Source organism: Lepisma saccharinum, chromosome 15 (assembly GCF_977018435.1).
Source record: "Lepisma saccharinum chromosome 15, izLepSacc3.1, whole genome shotgun sequence".
Lineage (NCBI taxonomy): Eukaryota > Metazoa > Arthropoda > Insecta > Zygentoma > Lepismatidae > Lepisma > Lepisma saccharinum.
This window is the reverse complement of record NC_139243.1, coordinates 53,585,482-53,607,214: the sequence shown is the minus strand read 5'-3', so window position 1 is coordinate 53,607,214 and position 21,733 is coordinate 53,585,482. Positions and strand designations below refer to the sequence as shown.

The 21,733-nt window shown below is 38.5% G+C and overlaps 1 protein-coding gene across 5 annotated transcripts in view; it reads right to left on the bottom strand.

The window, feature by feature from the left end:
- The window catches only part of LOC145999707 (pyruvate kinase-like), a 97,047-nt gene that overhangs the window by 8,822 nt on the left and 66,492 nt on the right, over positions 1–21,733 (bottom strand). For all 5 annotated transcript variants that reach the window (XM_083136976.1, XM_083136975.1, XM_083136973.1 and 2 more), the window contains 6 exons: positions 20,503–20,689; positions 12,708–12,917; positions 8,060–8,241; positions 6,212–6,457; positions 2,392–2,614; positions 256–412 (listed from right to left, as the gene is read on the bottom strand). In XM_083136976.1, coding sequence (XP_082993102.1) covers positions 256–412; positions 2,392–2,614; positions 6,212–6,457; positions 8,060–8,241; positions 12,708–12,917; positions 20,503–20,689 — 1,205 coding nt within the window. The remainder of the gene's footprint in view (positions 1–255; positions 413–2,391; positions 2,615–6,211; positions 6,458–8,059; positions 8,242–12,707; positions 12,918–20,502; positions 20,690–21,733) is intronic.

Genomic DNA, 21,733 nt, shown 5'->3' with positions numbered 1-21,733 from the left:
ATCCAAAATTAATACTGAACATTGGAAATAATATAGGTCTATAAACAATGAAAATAAGCCTCATTTGCAATACAAAATAATACTGAAGATTAAAGCTACATCGACTACAATAGGAAATTATGCTTTGGCAGCTCTACAACAAGGAAAATGTTACCACGATTCAGCATTGTCAGATAATTCTTGTACTTGCAAAAGGTTGAATTTCTATTACGTCAATTAGTTGTAAACTGACACAGAGTCAATACTTATACATACACTACTCTCATGGTGTTTGTGAAGCCTGACCCCTGGCGCCATCCAGTCACTACGACAACTGCGTCACCTGACTTCACTAGTTGGCGCTTCTTTCCAAAATTGATTCCAAATTGTACTCTGGCATCAACGTCCTTGATCCAGTCTGGCAGTGGGGCCTCTACGGAAGACAGATGACCACAGTGTAAATTTGGAAGGTACATGTATGAGGAAACAGTGCAAGTTAAACACACCCATAATCTCGGAACTTATTCAAAAGAAATGGGTACAATACTTTAGTAGCGCATGTTATTTTAAATAATGGACTCATCAAAATAACCATAATTAGAACAATGCGTACAGGGTAATTCAAAATGAATGGTGCAACTTTACAGTTATTATGACGTTAGCGGGCTTTTTCTGCTTAGCCGATGCTCCAACTAGGATCGCCAGTGTCGCGAAATGGCTAATGACCAGTAGAAGGCGTATTGTGTGTTGGAGCTATCGAGAACTGATTGAATCACAATGGTGTAAACACATTTCTGCATTCTTTTCGGTAGTAATGCATATATTTCACCCTTCAGAAAGATTTGTCACAGTTACAACTGCGAATTGTTAGTGCCTTCGAAACCGTTGACAACGACTTCCTGTCTCGTGCATACCAAGTACTTGATTATTGTTTGGATCTTTTCCGCATTACACACAGAAACTTTGGACACAGAAGATATAAATTTAGTTTGCAACACTGTAGTAAATTTTCTCAAGTAGCTATAATATTTCGAGTATAAGGTACAAATCAACAATGTGCTAACTTATTTTTCTAGATCGCAAAAAGGTTCGCTAAACTACCATGAAAAAATTTAGGCTATACAATTTTAACTATATTCACAAATATTCTGTGCATCCAAATCTTGCATCAAAGACAGTTTAGTAATAAATGTTTTTTATCATAACATTTCCAACATGGAATATTTGTGAAAAACTTCACAAAACCACGAAAACATATTATGCATATATGCTTCTGTATGCTAATCATGATAGAGAGAATAAATGAAGAAATTTTGGCTGAGCTGATACTGATGTATGAATATCGACCAATACCAGTAGTATTGATTGATTTGTTGTTTTAAGTTCACTTTATACACAGAAAGGCTAATCGGGACTGGACCTACAGTTTAAAGTGGGATCTGACCCACTATATGCCTCCACCTGGTATTGAACCTGGGACCCCTTGATTACAAGGTGACGACGCTACCACTGCACCATCGAGGAGGCCCACCAGTGGTATTGGAAAGTATTAGTTTACTTTTATATCCTTATAGCGGCAGATATTTTCCCGATATTTTGTTTCTTCGCAGGGTCTGTAAAAATGTAATTTGGCACTTCACAGTCTAATTAAACTGGAAAATTTGCAAAATTCAAAATCTACATTTATTTTGCATCAATATTGTTTGAAAAACCTGTATTTCATGATTACATAACAGATATTTCTGAATATTTTGAATCAAGCTCTGGTAAATTTATTCTTATAATCAGAGTATAATACCACGCACCAATACATAGGTAAGTCAGTAAGTAGATCACAAACGTTTATTATAAAAATACTAAGTGAAATTCTGACTTGAAAACCATTATTTTTCAACATAATCTCAACCAACATTGATACAATTATCCCATCGATTATATCAATCTATCAAAACCTTCTGGGCTGCTGGCCCCGCCAGAGTCGCACCTCACTTAAACATCATCATCCCTGAAACGTTTGTCACCACCGTGCACACACTTCTCGGAAATTCAATCATGCATTATGATGTAGGCTAAACCATGAGAACACACTATTGCAGTTGGTATGCTGCCTTTTGTCAATCGCCTGTTAGCTCGAATCATCTCCTCCACCCATGCCATCTCCACATAGAGTCCTCTAGTACGGTTGGCATTTCTTAACTGAGCTGCCCTTGCGTGTCTGCTATCTAGCGACTACTAACTGAATATCATCAAGCTTGTTTGTGCTGCCACCTGATGACACTACTATTTTCGGCTATCGCACAGTGTGTGACCTATTTACGGACTTCCCCTAATATATATCCCATCCATCCGCTAAAGACTTATCATTCATTATAGCAAATTACAGAATCCTTCAGACTGGTCAGCTTGACTTACCTGTGTAATTCAGGGGCAGGATTCCTCTCCACAAGTGGCACTGTCTTGCTACCTGCAAGTTGCGAGTGACAGCTATGATTGGGCACCTGGGACGGTACTTGGAGATAAGCCTAGCTGATCGCCCTGTGGTGGTTATCACAATAATAGCGGTTGCCTGACTCTTGAAGGATGCCTCCACGCTAGCAATGGCTGTTGTGTGTGCAGTGTCTGTTGGGGGCTTTGCCTGAAATAATTATTACAATCAAATAATTATTACAATCAATTATACATCAAGCACTGCAGAAGGGGGTTGATCTGAACCACAAAGAACAGATATGAAATTTACTGGCAGCTACAAGAGATAAAAATCATTATTGTTACTTCCCTTAACCAACTTTAAACACACACTGTTATTACAATGGAAATTTTACATTTTTCAGGGAACCAAGGTGACAAAAAAATATATGAAGAAATATAATGAAAATATATTTTAAATTATTAATTTTATATATATATATATATATATATATATATTACACACACACACACACACACACACACACACACACACACACACACACACACACACACACACACACACACACACACACACATACATTGTATAACACCATTTCATTAGGAAATTATATGTTTAAGCTTAAGACATTGCCATTGTGTTAATAGTGGCTTTACTGAGCTCCCTTAGGTTCATAGAAAAGATGTCAATGGTCTTATTTTTGATTAACAGTTTATTGTAACTGGTGCACATTCTCCACAATGGAGGTTTCTTTTCAATTGCAGATCTAGCCTTCTTCATAAGAAAAACTTCATTCTTAAGTCTAGTTTTCGACGACTGGATTCGAAAATGAATCCGACAGAGTAGATTTTCAGCATCTATCTCGTGATTTAACAACTTCCACAAGAATACTATTTCATGTAACGTTCTTCTGTGACACAGCTTTGTAAACCGACATTCATATATTAGGTTTTCGTAGTGTTCAAATGTGGGGTAAACTTTCTGAAATTTGAATTTTAAAAATATAAGAAATCTTGATTGGACTCTTTCAATCGCTACACTGTACTTTGCTGTGTCTGTATTCCATATAACATATGCATATTCAAGTTTTGGTCTTACATATGAATAATAAAAAAACTTTTAATGTGTCAGCACTCTTGAAATCCCTCCCCATTCTAAGAATAACCCCAATATTCTTGAACGCTTCACTAATTATTTGTTCTACATGTTTATTAAAAGTAAGATTTGAATAAAAAATAACCCCTAAATCCTTGACTGTAAAATTTCTAGCAAAGTATGGTTGTATATTTGATATTGAAATTCAACTGGGTTTTTCTTTCGAGTATATATTATAAAATGGCATTTATTGATATTTAGTGTTAAATCATTGTTTATTGTTCACGTTTCAAACTTTGTAATATCATTTTGAAGTTGAACACTGTCATCTTGTTTTCTTATTTTCCTGTAAAATTTCAGGTCATCTGCAAACAGCAATTTGTGTGAATTTTCAAATGAATCAGGCAAGTCGTTAATAAGTAATGTGAAAAGAAGTGGCCCAAGGTTAGACACCTGAGGTACTCCTGAGGTGACTTATCTCTGAAGATGTGTGACCTTTATACGTCACGTACTGCTTACGGTTCTGCAAATAGGAAGCAAACAATTGGCACAGTAGTTCAGAAATATTGAAGCATGCTAATTTACTTAATAGGATATCGTGGTTAACCAAGACGAACGCTTTGCAAAAGTCTGTATATATTGCATCAACTTGACCTCCTTCGTCCAAGGTTGAACTTATAAAATTGGTAATATCTGAGAGATTGGTCAACACTGATCTACGTGCTTTAGATGCTGATGAATTTGGATTTTGTATGCATGCAAACGCAACCTTTTATGGAGTACCCTATGTACTGTCTCTGGTGGGATTTGAAGCTGCATACTTGCTTGCCGGATTAATTTTCTAGGGCTTCTAGTGAATGTCTCTTGAATCCTTTCAACGTTTTCTTCAGAAACCTTACGCTTTGCATGCTTCCCAGTCATCCGCAACAAAGATCCAGTTTCTCTCAGCTGCTTGTCCCATTTCATAATAGACATGTACGTTGGGACATCACCTGCTGCACCAACGTTATAATGAGTGAGAAAACTTCGCTGCACACATTTTACAGATTTAAATTCTGCAAGTGCCAAAACAAAAAACACCTTCTGTTGTGGTGTCCACATGGCAAATGATGCCTTCGCGGCAGTTTGAACGAGCCTATAGCTTCTGCGCTTGCGTGATCTGCCCCAGCACGTTACATTTAAAACTTTTTCAGTTACTCTTCACAGTGTTGCCAACTATCTGTCATTCCAACTATTTGTTTCAATTTTATGAATTTTCCTTTTATTATACTATACAGCGTGTTCCGCTTAGGAGTAACTTAACTGTGAAACAAGCAGTCAGTTTTAAAAAAAACATCCATTACATAACTGATTTTTTGTTAAAAAAATTTAACCATTAAATTTAACCATTATTATAACTGTACCTTTAATCAAACTAAAAATAAATATCTGATGAAGGAAGTATGAAACGTCAACGAAAAATTGTGTTTTTATGCTTGTATTAACTGTAGACTACCAGATAAATAATTCTACAATGCAAGCAATATGATCATACAAGAAAAATTATTATTTAATTTAAGGTGCAGAGTTTACAATACTCAGCCTCGAAATAAATCTACAAACACAAGTCACAAATGTTATGATATGGGTTGGTTTTGATTTGGTTCAAGTTGGTGCTTTATGCACAGTAAGGCTAATCGGGACTGGACCTACGAAAGTGGGATCCAAACCACTGTGCCATGTGCCTTCACCAGGTATCGAACCGGGGACCCTGGTAATTGTATGAGAATTTCGAACTCAAATTTACCTAATCAAGATATCTTGCAATAATCTTTCATCTGTCAAGATAGATTTTCCTGTAAAGGACACTAAAAAAGAAAACTGATTGAGAGAATTCTGTTGTATTTTCCAGGCAACTTCCTTTTCTTTTCGTTCCTCGATAAAAATAAATCCTAAACTGTAAAAAACTTACCTTATATCTACATATTTATTAATATAAATATGTACAAATTCAATGGGATTCGGATTAACAAAAGTTGAAATTTTTCACATCTACGGAGAAAAATTCATGCAGAATTTGCGCATACTTCCCAGAGCTCATAATTTATGCAGAATTCACGGTGAGTAGCCACATTATTCTACAAGGACCGTGACGATTGAACTCAGGAAATATATAAATTTCAGAACGCAAAATTACAGTTCCACTATATTTATCTTCACACTAGATGTTAGAACTTCTTCACTAGCATGAATACAGTAAGGTTGTTCGCTTTATATCTGACCATTTTTGATGGGTACTCACCTTAAAAGCACTGCCACCACTGATCATGTTCTATTGGATCTCCAGCATTGTGGACTATCGTCCGGCATCGCAGTTTCCATTGCAGCAAGCTCCGGTGCAGGACAGGCATGGGAATTCTGTCCCACTCCTCCTTGCAAGTCCACAGACCATCCAGGGTGCGGAGGCGGCGATGTTGAAGACGTTATTTCCAATTAATTTCGAAGGCTCTTCTGTCTTCGTTCACTAAGGGTACGGTGTCTGGAGCGGAGATGGTACCGCATCAAGGCTTTGCCCGGAAACTAACAAAGCAGTGATGCGGCACCATCTCCGCTCCAGACACCGTACCCTTAGTGAATAAGACAGAGTCTTCGAAATTAATCAGAAATAACCATAAATTGTGCAACGTGGAAATATGAAATTTCACGTAAGACTGTTTAGTTTTTACTTACTTTTTCGGCAAGCTCCACAAAGAGCTGCTTGTGCCACAAAGCACTCTCTGCCTCCTTGCAGATGTTGGCCATCGTTCGAACACATTCCAGTGGGTAATCTCCTTTGGCTGTCTCTCCAGACAACATGACACAGTCTGCTCCATCGAGGATGGCATTGGCTACATCTGAGGATTCTGCTCTAGTAGGACGTGGCTTCTTAACCATAGACTCCAACATCTGAGTGGCACAGATCACTGGCTTTCCTACCTGTAATTCAAATTAAGTGACATTTTACATCACACTACCAACAACAACAACAACCCAACCTTGAGGGCCAAGGTCTACCTACAGACTGCCGGCCTCTCTCTTACATGCCTCAGCAGAGGTGGATGATCATCCAGCGAGTTACGGGGTGAAATATGGTCAGCATGACGAACCCCCAGTTGTTGTACGTTTCCACAATCAAGTTATGCTGCTCATTTGTATCTCAATTTCCTTATGATGTTGGGTGGTCACTGGTCCCCTCGCACTGACCGAAATATCCAGAGAAAAGTTGTTACGCTTCTCCCAAGAAAGACTAGAAAGAACGTGTGTCGCACAGCCTGAGCCCAAAGCCTAATGCTTTACATTGCAAGGACTTGCATCATATTACTACTCTGGTATAAGAGTAGCAGGACAGATTCAGTACCACTTTGCAGTGATGCTGGTAGTAACATTATATCCTAGTCTGACATTTTTCATTATTATTGTATTTTGTTATAATGTATAGATCTTTGCAGACAATCCATGTAACCACATCAATTTTACATTAAACATTAATGTAAAAAATGTACATTTTGTGTTGAATATTAACTAAAGGTTAAAAGGTTATAAATCAGTAACTTACGTGTGTGAGCAGGAGATTTATCAAACTACATTTCGAAGGTTATACTACCTCCTTATTCAGGTTGAAGCGATGTTTTCTGACACCTGACATGGTGCCTCATCGAGAAAGTGTTGGTTGAGGATTTAGGTCAAAAGGTATAGGAAAAGACACTTACTAAAAAGATGTAAAATATACATACTAAAACCACGCAGGAGGATGGCTGGATAAACTTTTTTAAAAAATGGGATAAAGCCACCGGGAATAGAGCCGAGATGGGCTTCAAGCCACCGAGGTGGAAGTCGAATTCACCTTGGATTGGTGACTCATGAGCCCCAGTTGGGGAAAGGCCAGAGGGGAGGAGCTTTCCTTCTCCAAGCATGAGCTGACACCGTACATTTGCCTACAGCACCGATCGGCAGTTTGCCTTCAGCAGCTTTGAATGTTCGTTTTAATAGAGTTTTGCATGGTTTTAGTATGTATATTTTACATCATCTTTGTAGTAAGTGTCTTTTCCTATACCTTTTGACCTAAATCCTCAACCATCACGTTCTCGACGAGGCACCATGTCAGGTGTCTGAAAACATCGTTTCAATCTGAAGAGGGAGGTAGTATAACCTTCGAAACGTAGTTCGACAAATCTCATGCTCACGCACGTAAGTTACTGATTTTTAATCTTTTAACCTTTAGTTGATACTCGATTGTGAGCAATTTGCACATTATCAGTATGTTTGTGTTGAAGCATAGCTTACGCCTTGTGCCAACATTAATGTTAAAGCATAGCATTATTAAGAATAAATAATATATGTGATTTGTTTTCACTTTTATTAGTGGTACTGACACATACCTGCCTCCTGAGAAAAATGAGCTGGCACCTGAATTATTTTTAGTTTTGTCTACCTCTGGTCATATCTATCTTGGAAGAGTAGAACAACCAAAGTTACCACATGATTGCTGTGGTCACACAACTGTGAAAGAAAAGTATTAAGATTCCTCAAGCTAATTACCTTATTGCACTTTGCAATCATGGACTTCTGAGCCAGGAACACTTTCTCTGGGGGAATCTCAATTCCCAGATCTCCTCTGGCCACCATGATACCATCGGAAGCTTCTATGATCTCATCTAGGTTCCGTACTCCTTGGTGATTTTCTATCTTTGAAATAATTAAGATGTTTTTACCATCTTCACCTGCAACAAAAAATATATAAATTTAACGAATTATCAAAATATGAAGAGCTAAATCTACATAAGAAGTACAAGTAACATGTTTTTTCCACATTAATAAAAAGATAAAACTTTGGTATTAAAATACTTTTATACATTTCAAAATATACCAGATGACAGGAATGGACAAACATGAAATTTTTAAAAATACAATTAAAGAACAGACACAACGTCACAAAATAAACACACTTTTTTGTGTTATTTTTTATAATACTGCAATTTTCACCAAAAGTATCGAACAGAATCAGGTGATTAACACGTTGACTGCCACAATAGAAAAAAAAATCCTGGGGCAACGATGTCTTATTACAAAAATATAATAAGCGCTCATGCAGCTCTATAATCAATTATTATGCAGCGTACTATGTGAGATTTGCCGGCAGATTCAGGGAAATATAATTAGGTAGGTACATATGTTATTTTATCATAAATACCGTACATACAAAATACAGTATCATTATTGAAAAATTAAGGTTACACCTACTTCAAAAGGTAGCTTTCTGTTAACTACTGGCACAGTACTTATTAGGCAACAGAATTTGCCTATTCACCTCCATCACTACTGCCACTACTTCACTTCCGGTAGTCACTCCATCACTCTCACGGCTTTCCTCCAATACGTCGTCCTCCCTACCATCCAGTGCATTCAACAAGCATCTTTTGAAACCTTTGATGATGCTCTCTGATGATATTGTTGGCCATGAAGTTAGAATCCATTGGCAAGTGTAACTGACGGCTTCCTAAACTTACCAGATGGTGTGAGGGCATGATCGCCTTACAGAAGCCACTCCGAATACGGTTTTCGTAAATTATCTTTGAACGGCTTGTTCACCACGACATCAAGCACTTACAATTTTGAAGTCATACCAGCAGGTATGACGATGAGGTCTGTCTTCTGTACAGCAAGTTTGGTTTTCACTTCTGGTGTGAGATGACCCTTAAAAGCATTCAAAACTAACATGGCTTTCTTGGCAAGTAGAGCTCCAGGACTGCAGTTCAAAAAATATGGGCGTTTCATCAGTATAGCCTATTTGTTGTATTGGGTATGAGTGACGCTGACCCATTTGGATGACGTTCCGTTGGAAATTCATCAGTTTGTCTTTAAAATCTGCTGGCAGTTTCTGTGCTAATGAGGTTCTTTGCCAAAGAGCAAGACCATTTCTCCGCATAAACCGACGGCACCAACCGATACTCTCATGGAATTCTCTCTGCGAAATGTTTGAGGTCCTAGAAATTTCCAAGGCCATCAGTTGGATTATTTCGCGTAAAATAGGCATCCCATCTTTTCTCTTCTCTTGTACATAGGATAGAACTCTACCTTCAAGTTCCGGATATTTGCCACGTTTTGGTCACCTGGAAGATCTTCTCGTTGAAAGTGCATTTTTCAGTTTCAGTTCAGCAGCAACCCAACGTCGCACATTACATAGATTCGTCAAGTCCATATTTCCTTCCGGCCCCTCTGTTGCTTGTGGCTTTAGTGTAACGAACAACTGCACGTTTGAAACTTGCATCGTAACTAAGCCTTATTCCCAGGCTTGATGATGCTTTCTTCTCCACACGATCCTTCATACTGGTGACAAACCTGTAGATCCACTTCAGTAGAAATGAATACCTGTATAAGCTTCGAGAAGAACGAACACAATCTTAATAAAATCAAAGAGTACCTTATCAAGAATGGTGACAGTTTTTACAATGCCAAGTTCGAAACAACAATGCTAGCTATTGTTCTAGTTAGAAACGACAATGCTAGCTATTGTTCTAGTTAGAAACGACAATGCTAGCTATTGTTCTAGTTAGAAACGACAATGCTAGCTATTGTTCTAGTTAGAAACGACAATGCTAGCTGTTGTTCTAGTTACAAACGACAATGCTAGCTGTTGTTCTAGTTACAAACGACAATGCTAGCTGTTGTTCTAGTTACAAACGACAATGCTAGCTGTTGTTCTAGTTACAAACAACAATGCTAGCTGTTGTTCTAGTTACAAACAACAATGCTAGCTGTTGTTCTAGTTACAAACGACAATGCTAGCTATTGTTCTAGTTACAAACGACAATGCTAGCTATTGTTCTAGTTACAAACGACAATGCTAGCTATTGTTCTAGTTACAAACGACAATGCTAGCTATTGTTCTAGTTACAAACGACAATGCTAGCTATTGTTCTAGTTACAAACGACAATGCTAGCTATTGTTCTAGTTACAAACGACAATGCTAGCTATTGTTCTAGTTAGAAACGACAATGCTAGCTATTGATCTAGTTAGAAACAACAATGCTAGCTATTGTTCTAGTTAGAAACAACAATGCTATCGTTGGATAATATTATGGTATCTACAATGTGGCCAGTTTCTACAATGCTATTGTTGCATTATCATTATTTCAAAATGAGAAATCAGCACATTTTTAACAGCATATGATTTGACGAAATGTCAATTTTTTTAAGGTCATGACAGGCGCGGCTCGTGCATTATTTACCCGGGGGTTCACTGAAGTGATGTGACATATATTCACTTTCCGCAAAATATACTTCCTTCGCCCAACAAAAGGATGGGGGAGGGTTTAAAAGCTTTGTCAAGAATTATTTTTATCTGGGAGTATAAGGTTTTGTTGTAGGGGTGTGCAAATAAATTTAGGGCTGAAACTACAATAAATTGTGCCTTTATGAAAAAAGTTGAGTTTTGTTGGAATATCATGGACGTCCTCAAGTAGGGGCAAGTAATATATTTTTTCCCCACGAGGAGCAAAAAACACTCCTTCAGTCTGAAGTTACTGCAATGCTTTTATAATAATTACCAAAAATTACTGTGACTGAAATTAAATTATATGCGTGTAATATATAATTTTTGGTTTACATTCAATTTCCATGGGGGGCGGCCCCCTTTTTCCCCTTCCGGACGTCCATGCTGACTAATCAGAACTGATCCTACATTTGTTAAAGGGAAATGGCAACTAATGGCATGCGCATACTAGAAATCGAACCTGAGACCCTTTCATTTATACGCGACAGGTTTGTTCAAATTTGGGGCTGGTCGACCAGCACACGTTTTTTTTCAGTGGACAAGGAAGTTTGTTTACGTTAATTATGTGCATTTCTATCGGTCATTTCTTACCTGCGCGGACAGCAACGCCTACACTGCATCAAATGACATAACCTAGGTAAAGTCCATCCCTCGTTTCACTCGCAGCATCACTTAATACTTTCCAACAAGTATCCAAGCACTTCAAAAACTAAAAAACTTGAGACTTTGACACCGAGCGACAGCGAGTCACGTCTTCGCGCCATTCTTTCTCTTTCGCGAACCCGAAGTGTTTCCACCTTTAAGGAAAAACCTCTGAATGCATGCACAAGGTATTTTGGTAATGTATCTCCTTTATTTTAATTCATCGCATCTAATTCCAGCTTCTATTTGTTTCCACTCATCCATCTCTGACACAATCTTGCATTTATTCCAAGAAGTTCGGTGCAAAAATGATACAAGAGAAGATTGAATATGTAATGTGTGCGCTTCAAACTTGAACCGCACACAGCAACACTGGAAGCGAGGAAGCAGCGAGAAAGGAGCCTTGTCCCGCGGCTTCTGCGAGAGAACGAACTGCGCATGACCGTTGGGTAGAGACATAGGTTCTGGTATCTCATCTCCCATGTATTTTGTCCTATACCCTCCTCGCGCTTCTGCTCCCTCACGAAGCTTTCACAATGGCACGAGCTGTCCTGTGGGGGTTCAACTGAGGGTCTGTATCAGGGCGGCCGATTCGCGGTTTCTTCTTCTCAGCAAGAGAGTTCGCCATGTTACGGGCACAAATACATGACTTATTGTGTAGAATTTTTAGCAAAATAATGTGAAAATTTAAAGACATTGTTCATTCTCGAGGTGATTATCGTATATTACTGGGGGTTCACTGATCCTGTGCGCTATAGGGCCAACCGCGCCTGGGTCATGAATATGACTCATCCTAATTTTTCACAATTAAAATTTGGATAAAATGTGCATTTTATATTCGGGCCAATACGGTATTTGGCTCCCAGCATATTTATTGTTTTTTCAAGTATTGATATTGTTTTTTTTCTGAGCATTGAGTCTTTTGTTATTTGTAACATGACTGCCGTATACAATTATACCATCGTTCGAGGAGCTGTCCAGCAATAAGTCAAGGCCAAACACACAATTGGAAAAACTTGAGAACAGTTCATGAGAAAAATGTTTTTTTGTTTGTCAGATTTAAGTGAAATTTAAAGATAAAAATAAACATAAAAGAAGTTAATGAACATCTATTAATTTGACCATGTCTTTTAAGTTGTTTGTGGTCACCTTCCATGCAAAACAAAGACAAAGACCTTACAGGGCATGAATTCCAATGCTGAAGAGATTAGAAAGCTCCATAAGGACACACCTGCAAGTGTAAAGTAAATGAAATAAGTGACATTTCTTACCCAGAATCTGCCTTATGTCATGAACTCCGGCAGCATTTCTAATGAAGGAAGCAAACACCATGTCTACTCCCTGCTCCACCCCAAACCTCAGATCAGACTTATCTTTCTCGGAAACTGCTGGAAGGTCAACGGGGACTCCTGGAAGATTCACGCCCTTTTTGCTGCCCAGCAGACCACCGTTTTCAATCTCGCAGTTCAGGAAATCACTACCTACAACAAAACAAGAAAAATTGGTTTTAAAATCTTGTCCAATGCATTCAAATAAGAATGTATACAATAATTCTGGTGAAGCCAATATCAACATAATCAATACCACACTGTTAATGGTTTAACACATCCACATATCTAGTCGTCAAATCGACGGCCTGTCTGGACGTTCGCATGCCATACCTAGTCGTAGAATTGACAGGTTCCCAATTTTCATCACGTAGTTTCCTTTTCTGCCAATAGATGGCCGAAGTTGTATGATATTTCGAATCTATGACGTGTATGTTTGTGCTGCTAAGTTTTTCATACTATTTCAAGCATGTTTTGTTCAGTAATTTCTCATGTAAACAAACCTTCATTTGTTATGTCTTGCAAACATGTCACCTAAGAATGTTGTAGAAGATTCTGCGATTGAAAAGTTGCTTTTCGATAGCGATTAAGAGAAAAATGTGGATTTTGGAAGTAGAGAAACACAGCAATTTATTTTGTGTTAGTGTAAGTGAAGAAAGTAGTGAAAGTGAGGAAGAGGTGGATGTGGCAGGAAAAAAAAACGAAAGTTGAGGAATGGAAATGGACATATGTGTGTGATCAAAACTATTAAGTGAGTTTCTATTTATTTTTCAAGTAAACTGCATATGTTCATACTAATTACTGTACTTTTACTTCAATATATAAAATTTGCACATAAATTACTTTGATAGTTTTTACAATATTTCACATCTTGTCTTGCTGTGCAACCATCACGGGAGATGGACAAATTTAAATGGTATTTCATAGCAAAAAATTTGGCATTTAAATGGTATGCGGAGTTAATTGTACGCAATACAGATCATTCATATTGTTAATTCCAGATATGATGTAAAGAAGTGTTTTCCCCAAGTTATTTTTCCACACAGAACTCTATAAAAATTACAGAATCTACTGCGAAACCCCTATGTGGTTGTCTCATGCCCTTTCTGTCTAGCCAGCTTCCTTGGCAGAGTGAGTGTTTAGCACAGTGTGTTACGATGCCAGGGGTTCCGGGTTCGAGTCCCACCTGGGCATGGGTATTTTGTGAGTGTCCCTTCATCAATTCCATCGTATCATCACTAATACTCATCTTCGTGATGAGCCAAAAGTGGTAAAAATGCGAAATAAAATAAACCAAATCAATCAATCAATCAGCCCTTTCACACTACTGCTACACGTTCTTGTTCTCACTGTAAACTTTAAATTGTATTTGATTTCTGTCATTTAAAGTAGTTTTCACGTTCAGAAGACACAACGGTGCTTATGGAGACACCACACAGTGTTGCCAATACAGCGCTAGCTCATGTCGCCGGGAAATGATGACCTTCCTTCACAATGAAGGTGTTACATATTTTGTATATATAATGATAATTATATGTAATTATTAATATTAATATTATACTGTGAACGTTACAGTTACCCTTTTTACTATGATCCATTGCGATCACTACACGCGCGAGTGTAATGTACGAATATGACACTTCAGAAATCACTTAAAAAAGTAAAAATCACTGAGCGCTCACACAACTGAAAACACTTTTTCGAGAGAGGAAAAAAGTCTAAACAGACCAAAGCAGATCTCTCACTCAAGTAAGGGGAACCTGGCACATGGGTTAGATTCAAGTTGCAACCCAAACAAACAAATGAGTTATAGCCCACTTGAACTGATAAAACGTCAATGACTCAAGCAAGGCATGTCATAATTCTATCTTGAAGCCCCATATTTTGTCACGTGTTGGAAAGCCTTTCAAAGGTTAATATGGTGTCTATCAATGTATGTGTACGTAGGAAACTGAAAGCTGATCTTCATTTCAGTATTAATGTCGACAGTAATGTAAACAAAAATGTGTATTTGCGACAGCACTAATGTTGCTCACAACAGCAGCACTGGAAAAAAATGTCTATTAAATTTAAGTAATCGCAATTCTATTATAACAAACTGCATGAAGTTAATATTTTTACTGAATGGAAATAAAATAACAACTCAAAAACTTGGTGGTGATTAGCCAGAATGCTGCGGTGAGCCAGCTCAAGATGACCAGACAACGTCTCCTTACTTCTCACGCGGTTCGGGTTAAAAAGAAACTCCAAAAGCATGGAAGTAATATTTCTGGGAACCTTTTAGTGGTTATAAAAAATAATTTCATTATTTTCTCCACAACTCTGTCGCTGGAAGTTTTTACTTGGAATTACAGAACAAAAAATGGCCAGCGACGACATTTTCTACTGCACGAATATAAAAAATCTCCACATACTTTATTTTAATATTTTTTAATGCGAATATGCTTTAAAGTATTGATAAATTCTGAGCACCACCATCACCTATGACATTTAAAAAACAGTGTCAATTTTTTTCATAATGAATGCTTCAATTTCATGGCATGTTTCAACGTTAGGAATAAAAACAATAAAAATTTTGTTTTCACAAAAAATTTGCATTTTTAATTTATCTAAAAATATGTAAGCAAGTTACCAGTTTTTTGTGTTCACCATCTCTACAAAATTTCCTGCAAAACTGCAGGTACCGATTTTACTTAAGCTAAATTTGTAAATCGAGAAATTTCACAACAGCGCGCTCATATTTTCCCACAAGAAAAGCATTGTCCATAAGAGCCCATTGTGTCTTCTGAACATGAAAACGACTATAGCATCTCCTTTTTGCTACTTTTGGCTAATTGCAATGATGAGGATGAGTGAAAATATAAAGGGGCACTTGCAAAAAAAAAACATGCCAGGATTTGAACCAGGAACTTTGGTAGCAACACTGAAGGCTGACCACTTAATATGCTCAGCCACCGAATAGGCTATGAACTTTATGCAATGGAATTATACAGGGTGGTCCAAAAGTGTGGAACACGTTGAATAAAACCGAAATGCATGCGGTTATTGAAATTTTGTGTGTGTACTTGTAGTTTGCGGATGGGGGAAAACCTACCAAACTGCTTTTGAAATATGGTCGCCATCTTGAAATCTGCCATCTTGGATCAAGATCACTTTTTTTAAATGGGAACCTACTATCCGTGACAAAAATATTGAGCCCTCTGTTTGCATGCTTTTAAAACTACTCCGTGGGAGGAAAAAAAATATATACCTCATTGGAAAGCTACAAGTGTCCGCTTTTGGACAAAAGCAAGACAAAGTGATTTTAACTCTTGTCTGTTTTCTATTCTGACAAAAATGTTTGTAAAAGTGTAGTTTTTCGTGTAATTTTTACATTAGTCGAATTCAATTGTGTGTAGTTTCATGTAAAACCGTAGTAAAAATATGATTTTTATTTGTGATTGAAGCTTGTTTATGTGGAAATATCTCGGCCAAATATAATGGTACTACCAGCTGTGGAATATCCACAATTAATGATTAATTACGATGTTGCAATCTCGGTAATGGTCAGTGCAGTGGTCATGAAATGCATATCAAAATGATGGCTGTGGAATAAAAATCAAATTTCGATATCTCATTCTTTCACACTGTGTGAACTGAAAACAACAGAGAGAATTGTTTTCCTTGGCAACTGGTTCCCGCATTTTTCACATCGTTGCTAAGAACGCGTGAGCTTTGTTGCCAAGCATTTCCGCCTGTCCTTTAAACTCTGCATCCAAGCAGCTTTGACATGGGAAATGAGCCGAAACAATGTGTTGCGCAAAGGAAAGCATTGTAGAAATGCCGAAAGTTTATTTTGTCACTTCTGTGTTTACATTCCTGCCATGAATATTGCCTGAACACCCACATAACCATAATACTTCTTACGTGCATTCTGTCCAGGCAGTCTGTGTCTCACAAGTTCGCGTGTTTGTTCGTACACACAGTATTGAGTGATGGCAGTTCTGTGAAGTGATTTTCTTGTTGCATGATAATGGCAAGATGGTAATATCACAGTGGTGCAAAAGAAATGATAGTCAATGCCAAGAGATATTTCTACCAGGAGAAACGAATGGGCGCATCTCACGACATAAACCAAGGTGTCAAGTACACAGCAGAGTGTTTGGGGGTTAAGTCTCAGCACAGTGAAAAAGGTATGTAAAGGAGCAGCATTTTATACTTTTACCTTTCACTCATTATATTTATTGAAAATTTTAGTTTTTAGTCCTTCTGTCTCTCTAAATGAACCCACAACTCCTTGCTTATTACAACAGTTACAGCTGCGTAACATACCAAAATATAAAAACAATATTTCAGGTGGAATGTGTAGCAACACGTTAAATGCTGAAACCACCACCAGTACAATGCTCAAGTGAAATTTGAGAGAAACACAATTTACATGTGTTTTTTGCTCGAAATATATTTTAAAACGTTAGTTGGCATGAAGGCTTCAAATGTGCAATTTTTTAAATATAATTTTTATGCATTGCTATCACTAGTACGCACCTCGCTCTGTTTCCCTTGCTTATGAAATCGCTGTACACAGCGTGCGTTATTATTGTATACAGTGAAGACTGGATCTCCCATCGAACATCGTTGCACTCAATATATCTGTTTAACCCTCAGTACGCCGCGCCTTCTGACGAACGTAAGCCCAGTGTCGCCGAGGCTTTGAGCGCGAAATTTGAATTCGTATACATAATGGAGAAAAATCGTAATAACTCTGGCACTATGGGACCAATCTACTTCGGATAACTTTTGTTTTGCAGGTAATACATCGGTGCATGCAACCATGTAAAATTTGGATGCCCCAACCACGGGGGGGTTACGGGCGGGGGCTACATCCCCCGAATTTCAATGAAAAAAACATAAAATGTGGAGTTTGCTCCCTCTTCTCCAGCTACTTTGGGGAAAAACTGGAACTTTTGCTTTTTTTTTTTCTTTAAAGAATGGACCTTTCGCAACAGAATGAAACTTGATTCATGTTCCTAGCTGCCATACAAAGTGAAATAAGTCTCATTATGTGGAACAATGCAATGACTAAAATATTATGTTGGGTTACAATATTTGGCAAACCGTTCGAAAAAGAGACATGATCGAGGGGTAGTTAGTTATATATGTATAACACAGCAAAATAATTAGGGTTATATAAATAGGTACTCACCATCTATTGTACTGTGTGATACTTCTCAAAACAGGGATCAAGGCACAGAAAAACAAGACACTTCTTGCACTGAATAAACGTGCGGTAGTATCAGTTACATTCTACCAGAATAACGTCGAGAAGAGCATCCGCCCAGAATAGGCGGAAAGAATTGAAAGGTGAAGAATCAGGAGTCAAATCTGAGGTCTTGGGTCCGGGCCGGGCAGTAAAAGGTAAAGGAGTTGGACCCTGAACATGAGAGGCGCGTGGGCCCCAGGTTGACGAACTTGATGACGTCGATGATGCTGCTGTTGGGAGAGGAGAGTCATTTTCATGTGAAGAAGAATCAGATATCCCCCCCACATCAACATCATCATCAAAGTCATCATCTTGATCAACATCTGATCCCATGCTCTCACATTCATTGTCCGTATCATATAAAAGCTCATCAATCTCCCTAACGCATAATAGTTTCCTTCCGGACATATTTCCACAAAGAGCCGAGTCAACAGGTAACAAATGGATTCACAGTAGCTACACAAGATGCAAGTGCGAACGAAAAAAATCAGAAGCACATATCACAAAAAAATTACCCAACACAAGTTCAACACAGCTCAGGGGGCTAACAATCGGAAAGCACAAAACACGGTCTTTCACAGCCACTGCTCTGAACGTCGAGGCGAGGCCTTTCCTAAACAGAGGAGGGGAGGGAGCCTTTGCAATCCTTTGTTTTGTCTATACTTCTGGATAGACTCATGATTCTGGCTTCTGGCCTCGGGCTGTCGTCAGGCTTCATTGCATTTCTAACATAGAGGCGACAGAAACTGACACCGCTAAACCTCTTCCAATCCAGCCTCTCCTTGAAATATTTCTTTCTCACTAAATACAGTTGCCAACCTCCGCGGCAGAGTGGTTAACACAGCATTCTACAACACCAGGGGTCGGGTTCAAATCCCAGCCTGGGCACGGGTGTCTTTGTGTATCCCTTCATCAATTTCATCTAATAATTGCCCATCGTCATCGTCACTATTAGCTAAAATTGGCAGAAAAGCGACGCTACATAACAAAAATCAAAACAAAATTAAAAACAAAAGAATAAGAAATACAGTTGAGGAGAGGATTGATGACTTAGCAGGAAAGTGAAAATTGTTGGATTTGTTGCATTTTCGCTTGCATAGATGAAAGTATATGGATGTCTGTGGGGTAGCTAAGTTAACTGTATTTATTCGTGGATGTGATTCTCATGTAAATGTGTCAGAATATCTGCTTGATATAATTTCTCTCCGTAACACAACGGAAGATATTTTTAAGGAAGTGGAGGCCATTTTGCAAAGGTACAGTTAGTCTTCCTTCATCTCAGTTAGCAACATATAGTTTATAATTGTAGTCATTTCCCAACTTGTCAGGAATATCAGTGGTCAATCTGTGAACCTCATTTAAGCCAATACTTGTCCAAAGTAAATATACTACTTGAGTTTGAAAAGAGGTTTCAAGACTTCAAAGACTGCGAATGGCAATTTTCTTGCTCACTGCTCTGCTCTTTTCTCTTTTGATGCTGCGAATGCAAATCCGACATCCAAATGGAATTTATTGAATTACAATGTGACTTGTATTGATATAGAAATATCTCTGGGTGGTTGTTTCTAGATCATTCTCAAATCTCCCAGAGAAGTAACCTCCGATTAGAGATTTTGCTGCTGGAGTTCTGGTGATTTTGGCAGCAACTTGCCTTGATTGCTTGATTTGGTGTTTTATGTCCACTTTATGCACAATAAGGCTAATCGGGACTGGACCTACAGTTTAAAGTTGGATCCGAACCACTTGCGCCTCCACCGGGTATCGAACCCGGGACCCCTTGATTACAGGGCGACGATGCTACCACTGTGCCATCCGGAGGCCCCACTTGCCTTGCTGAACAGCTGTTCTCCATTATGAATATTAATAACTCATCCGCAAACCACATGTACACACATAAAATGTCAATAACCGCATGCATTTTGGTTTTATTCAGCCCGTTCCACACTTTTGAACCACCCTGTAGTTTATGGAACTGCCTACACTAGGCCTCGGGAATTTCTGAAGCAAGTGAATGAAAACAAGCTCTCTGCACAAGTAGAGACTAGAGAGGGTTCAACTTGTAAGAGGAGAAATGAGTGCAGCTACCAGCAGTATGCAGCAGCATGCACTGCTTTGTTCCACCCACTCGCTTTCTCCCCTTCTCTTCAGTTATGTGCAGCCTTGCTCCACAGATTCCCGAGACTTAGACTGTAGTTTCTTTGCACTGAAAGAACGATTATAATTTTGTACAAAACTTGAAATGGTACATAAAACTGAGGTTCATTCCCTTGAAACAGCATATAAACAATAAAACCATTTCAATTACACAAAAAACACTTTGGATTCAAGCAGTCTGGTCATACACGTGTGTGAGGCAACATTGCACCGATTTTCTACATCTAATATCTCAAGTTACCTGGAATTCAGTACGTGCTACATCAGGACAAATACATTAATAACATACAAACGTGTACAACAGTTCATAAACACTGAAATTCATGACAAAATGATTGTTCTTACCAACTTCCTTCACAATTAGAGAAATGAGTCCATCATCCACAAAGACCCTGTTTCCTGGTTTAACCACTTTTGTGATGTTAACATAGTCAAGATAGAGAATATCTTTGGAGCATTTTTCATAGTACTCCTTGTCAGTTGTCACCTTAATATTTTGTCCCCTCACTAACTCCAACTCAGCTGAAGCACCCTGTAAGAATAAAAGAGATAAATGCAAAAATTATATCCCTATTCGTTTCATTCTATACACTAATAACTTCCAAAGACTTTCATAGTATACCATCCAAAATACATTATACTACCCTGCAGAAGGATTCAGAATTTGCAAATGATGAAATAGCTATTAATGTATAACAGTTAAATTTAACAACCAACGTCAAAATACGAGGGCAAATCTAAAAGTCTTTGCGCCTAATTTTTTTCTAGCTTGTTTAAGTGTTATTACAAAAGCGAGATATGTGAGTGATGCAGTAGGCTTTTCTTGGAACGACCCTATTGTAACTTCAGATTTCTTCCACGGTGCGGCACTTATCAGTTGGCAAAGATGGCCGAAGTGCTCAGGAAGTCCACGCCTAATGAGTAGCAAAGTGTTATTAGTTTTTTATGGTGCAAAGGACAAAACCACAAACAGAAATTTGCCACTGAACTTGGCATTTCCTATGGTAGTGTTTACGACATTGTTCACAATTCGTTGGGTGTCGTGTCGGTGGGTTCCTAAGCTTCTTGATGATGTCTACAAGGACAAGCGAATGATCATGTCACTGAACCATTTGCAGTGTTACGTCCACGAGGGTGACAGTTTCCTGGAACCTCATTGTCACTGGCGATAAAACGTGGATACTGCATTACTCTTCAGAGTCAAAACAGCAGAGCATGGTGTGTTGTGTCCTTCAGATGAACACGTCGATCAGATTTCACCATTTCATCAACACTGTTAATGTTGTCCGGTGTCAGCGAGGAACAAGGTCGGCCCGATCCCTCATTGTCCTCCACATTTTCCCGTCCATTTTCAAACTCCTTGCACCACCACTGCACACTTCGCACTGATAAACACATATCCCAATACACTGGCTCCATTTCCCTGTGGACATCTGTGGCTGTTTGTCCTTTGCACCATACAAAACTAACACCACTTTGCTGCTCATATGGCATGCACTTCCTGAGCACTCCGGCCATCTTTGCCAACTGATAACAGCCCCGTGCTGTGGAAGAAATCGGAAGTTACAACAGGGCC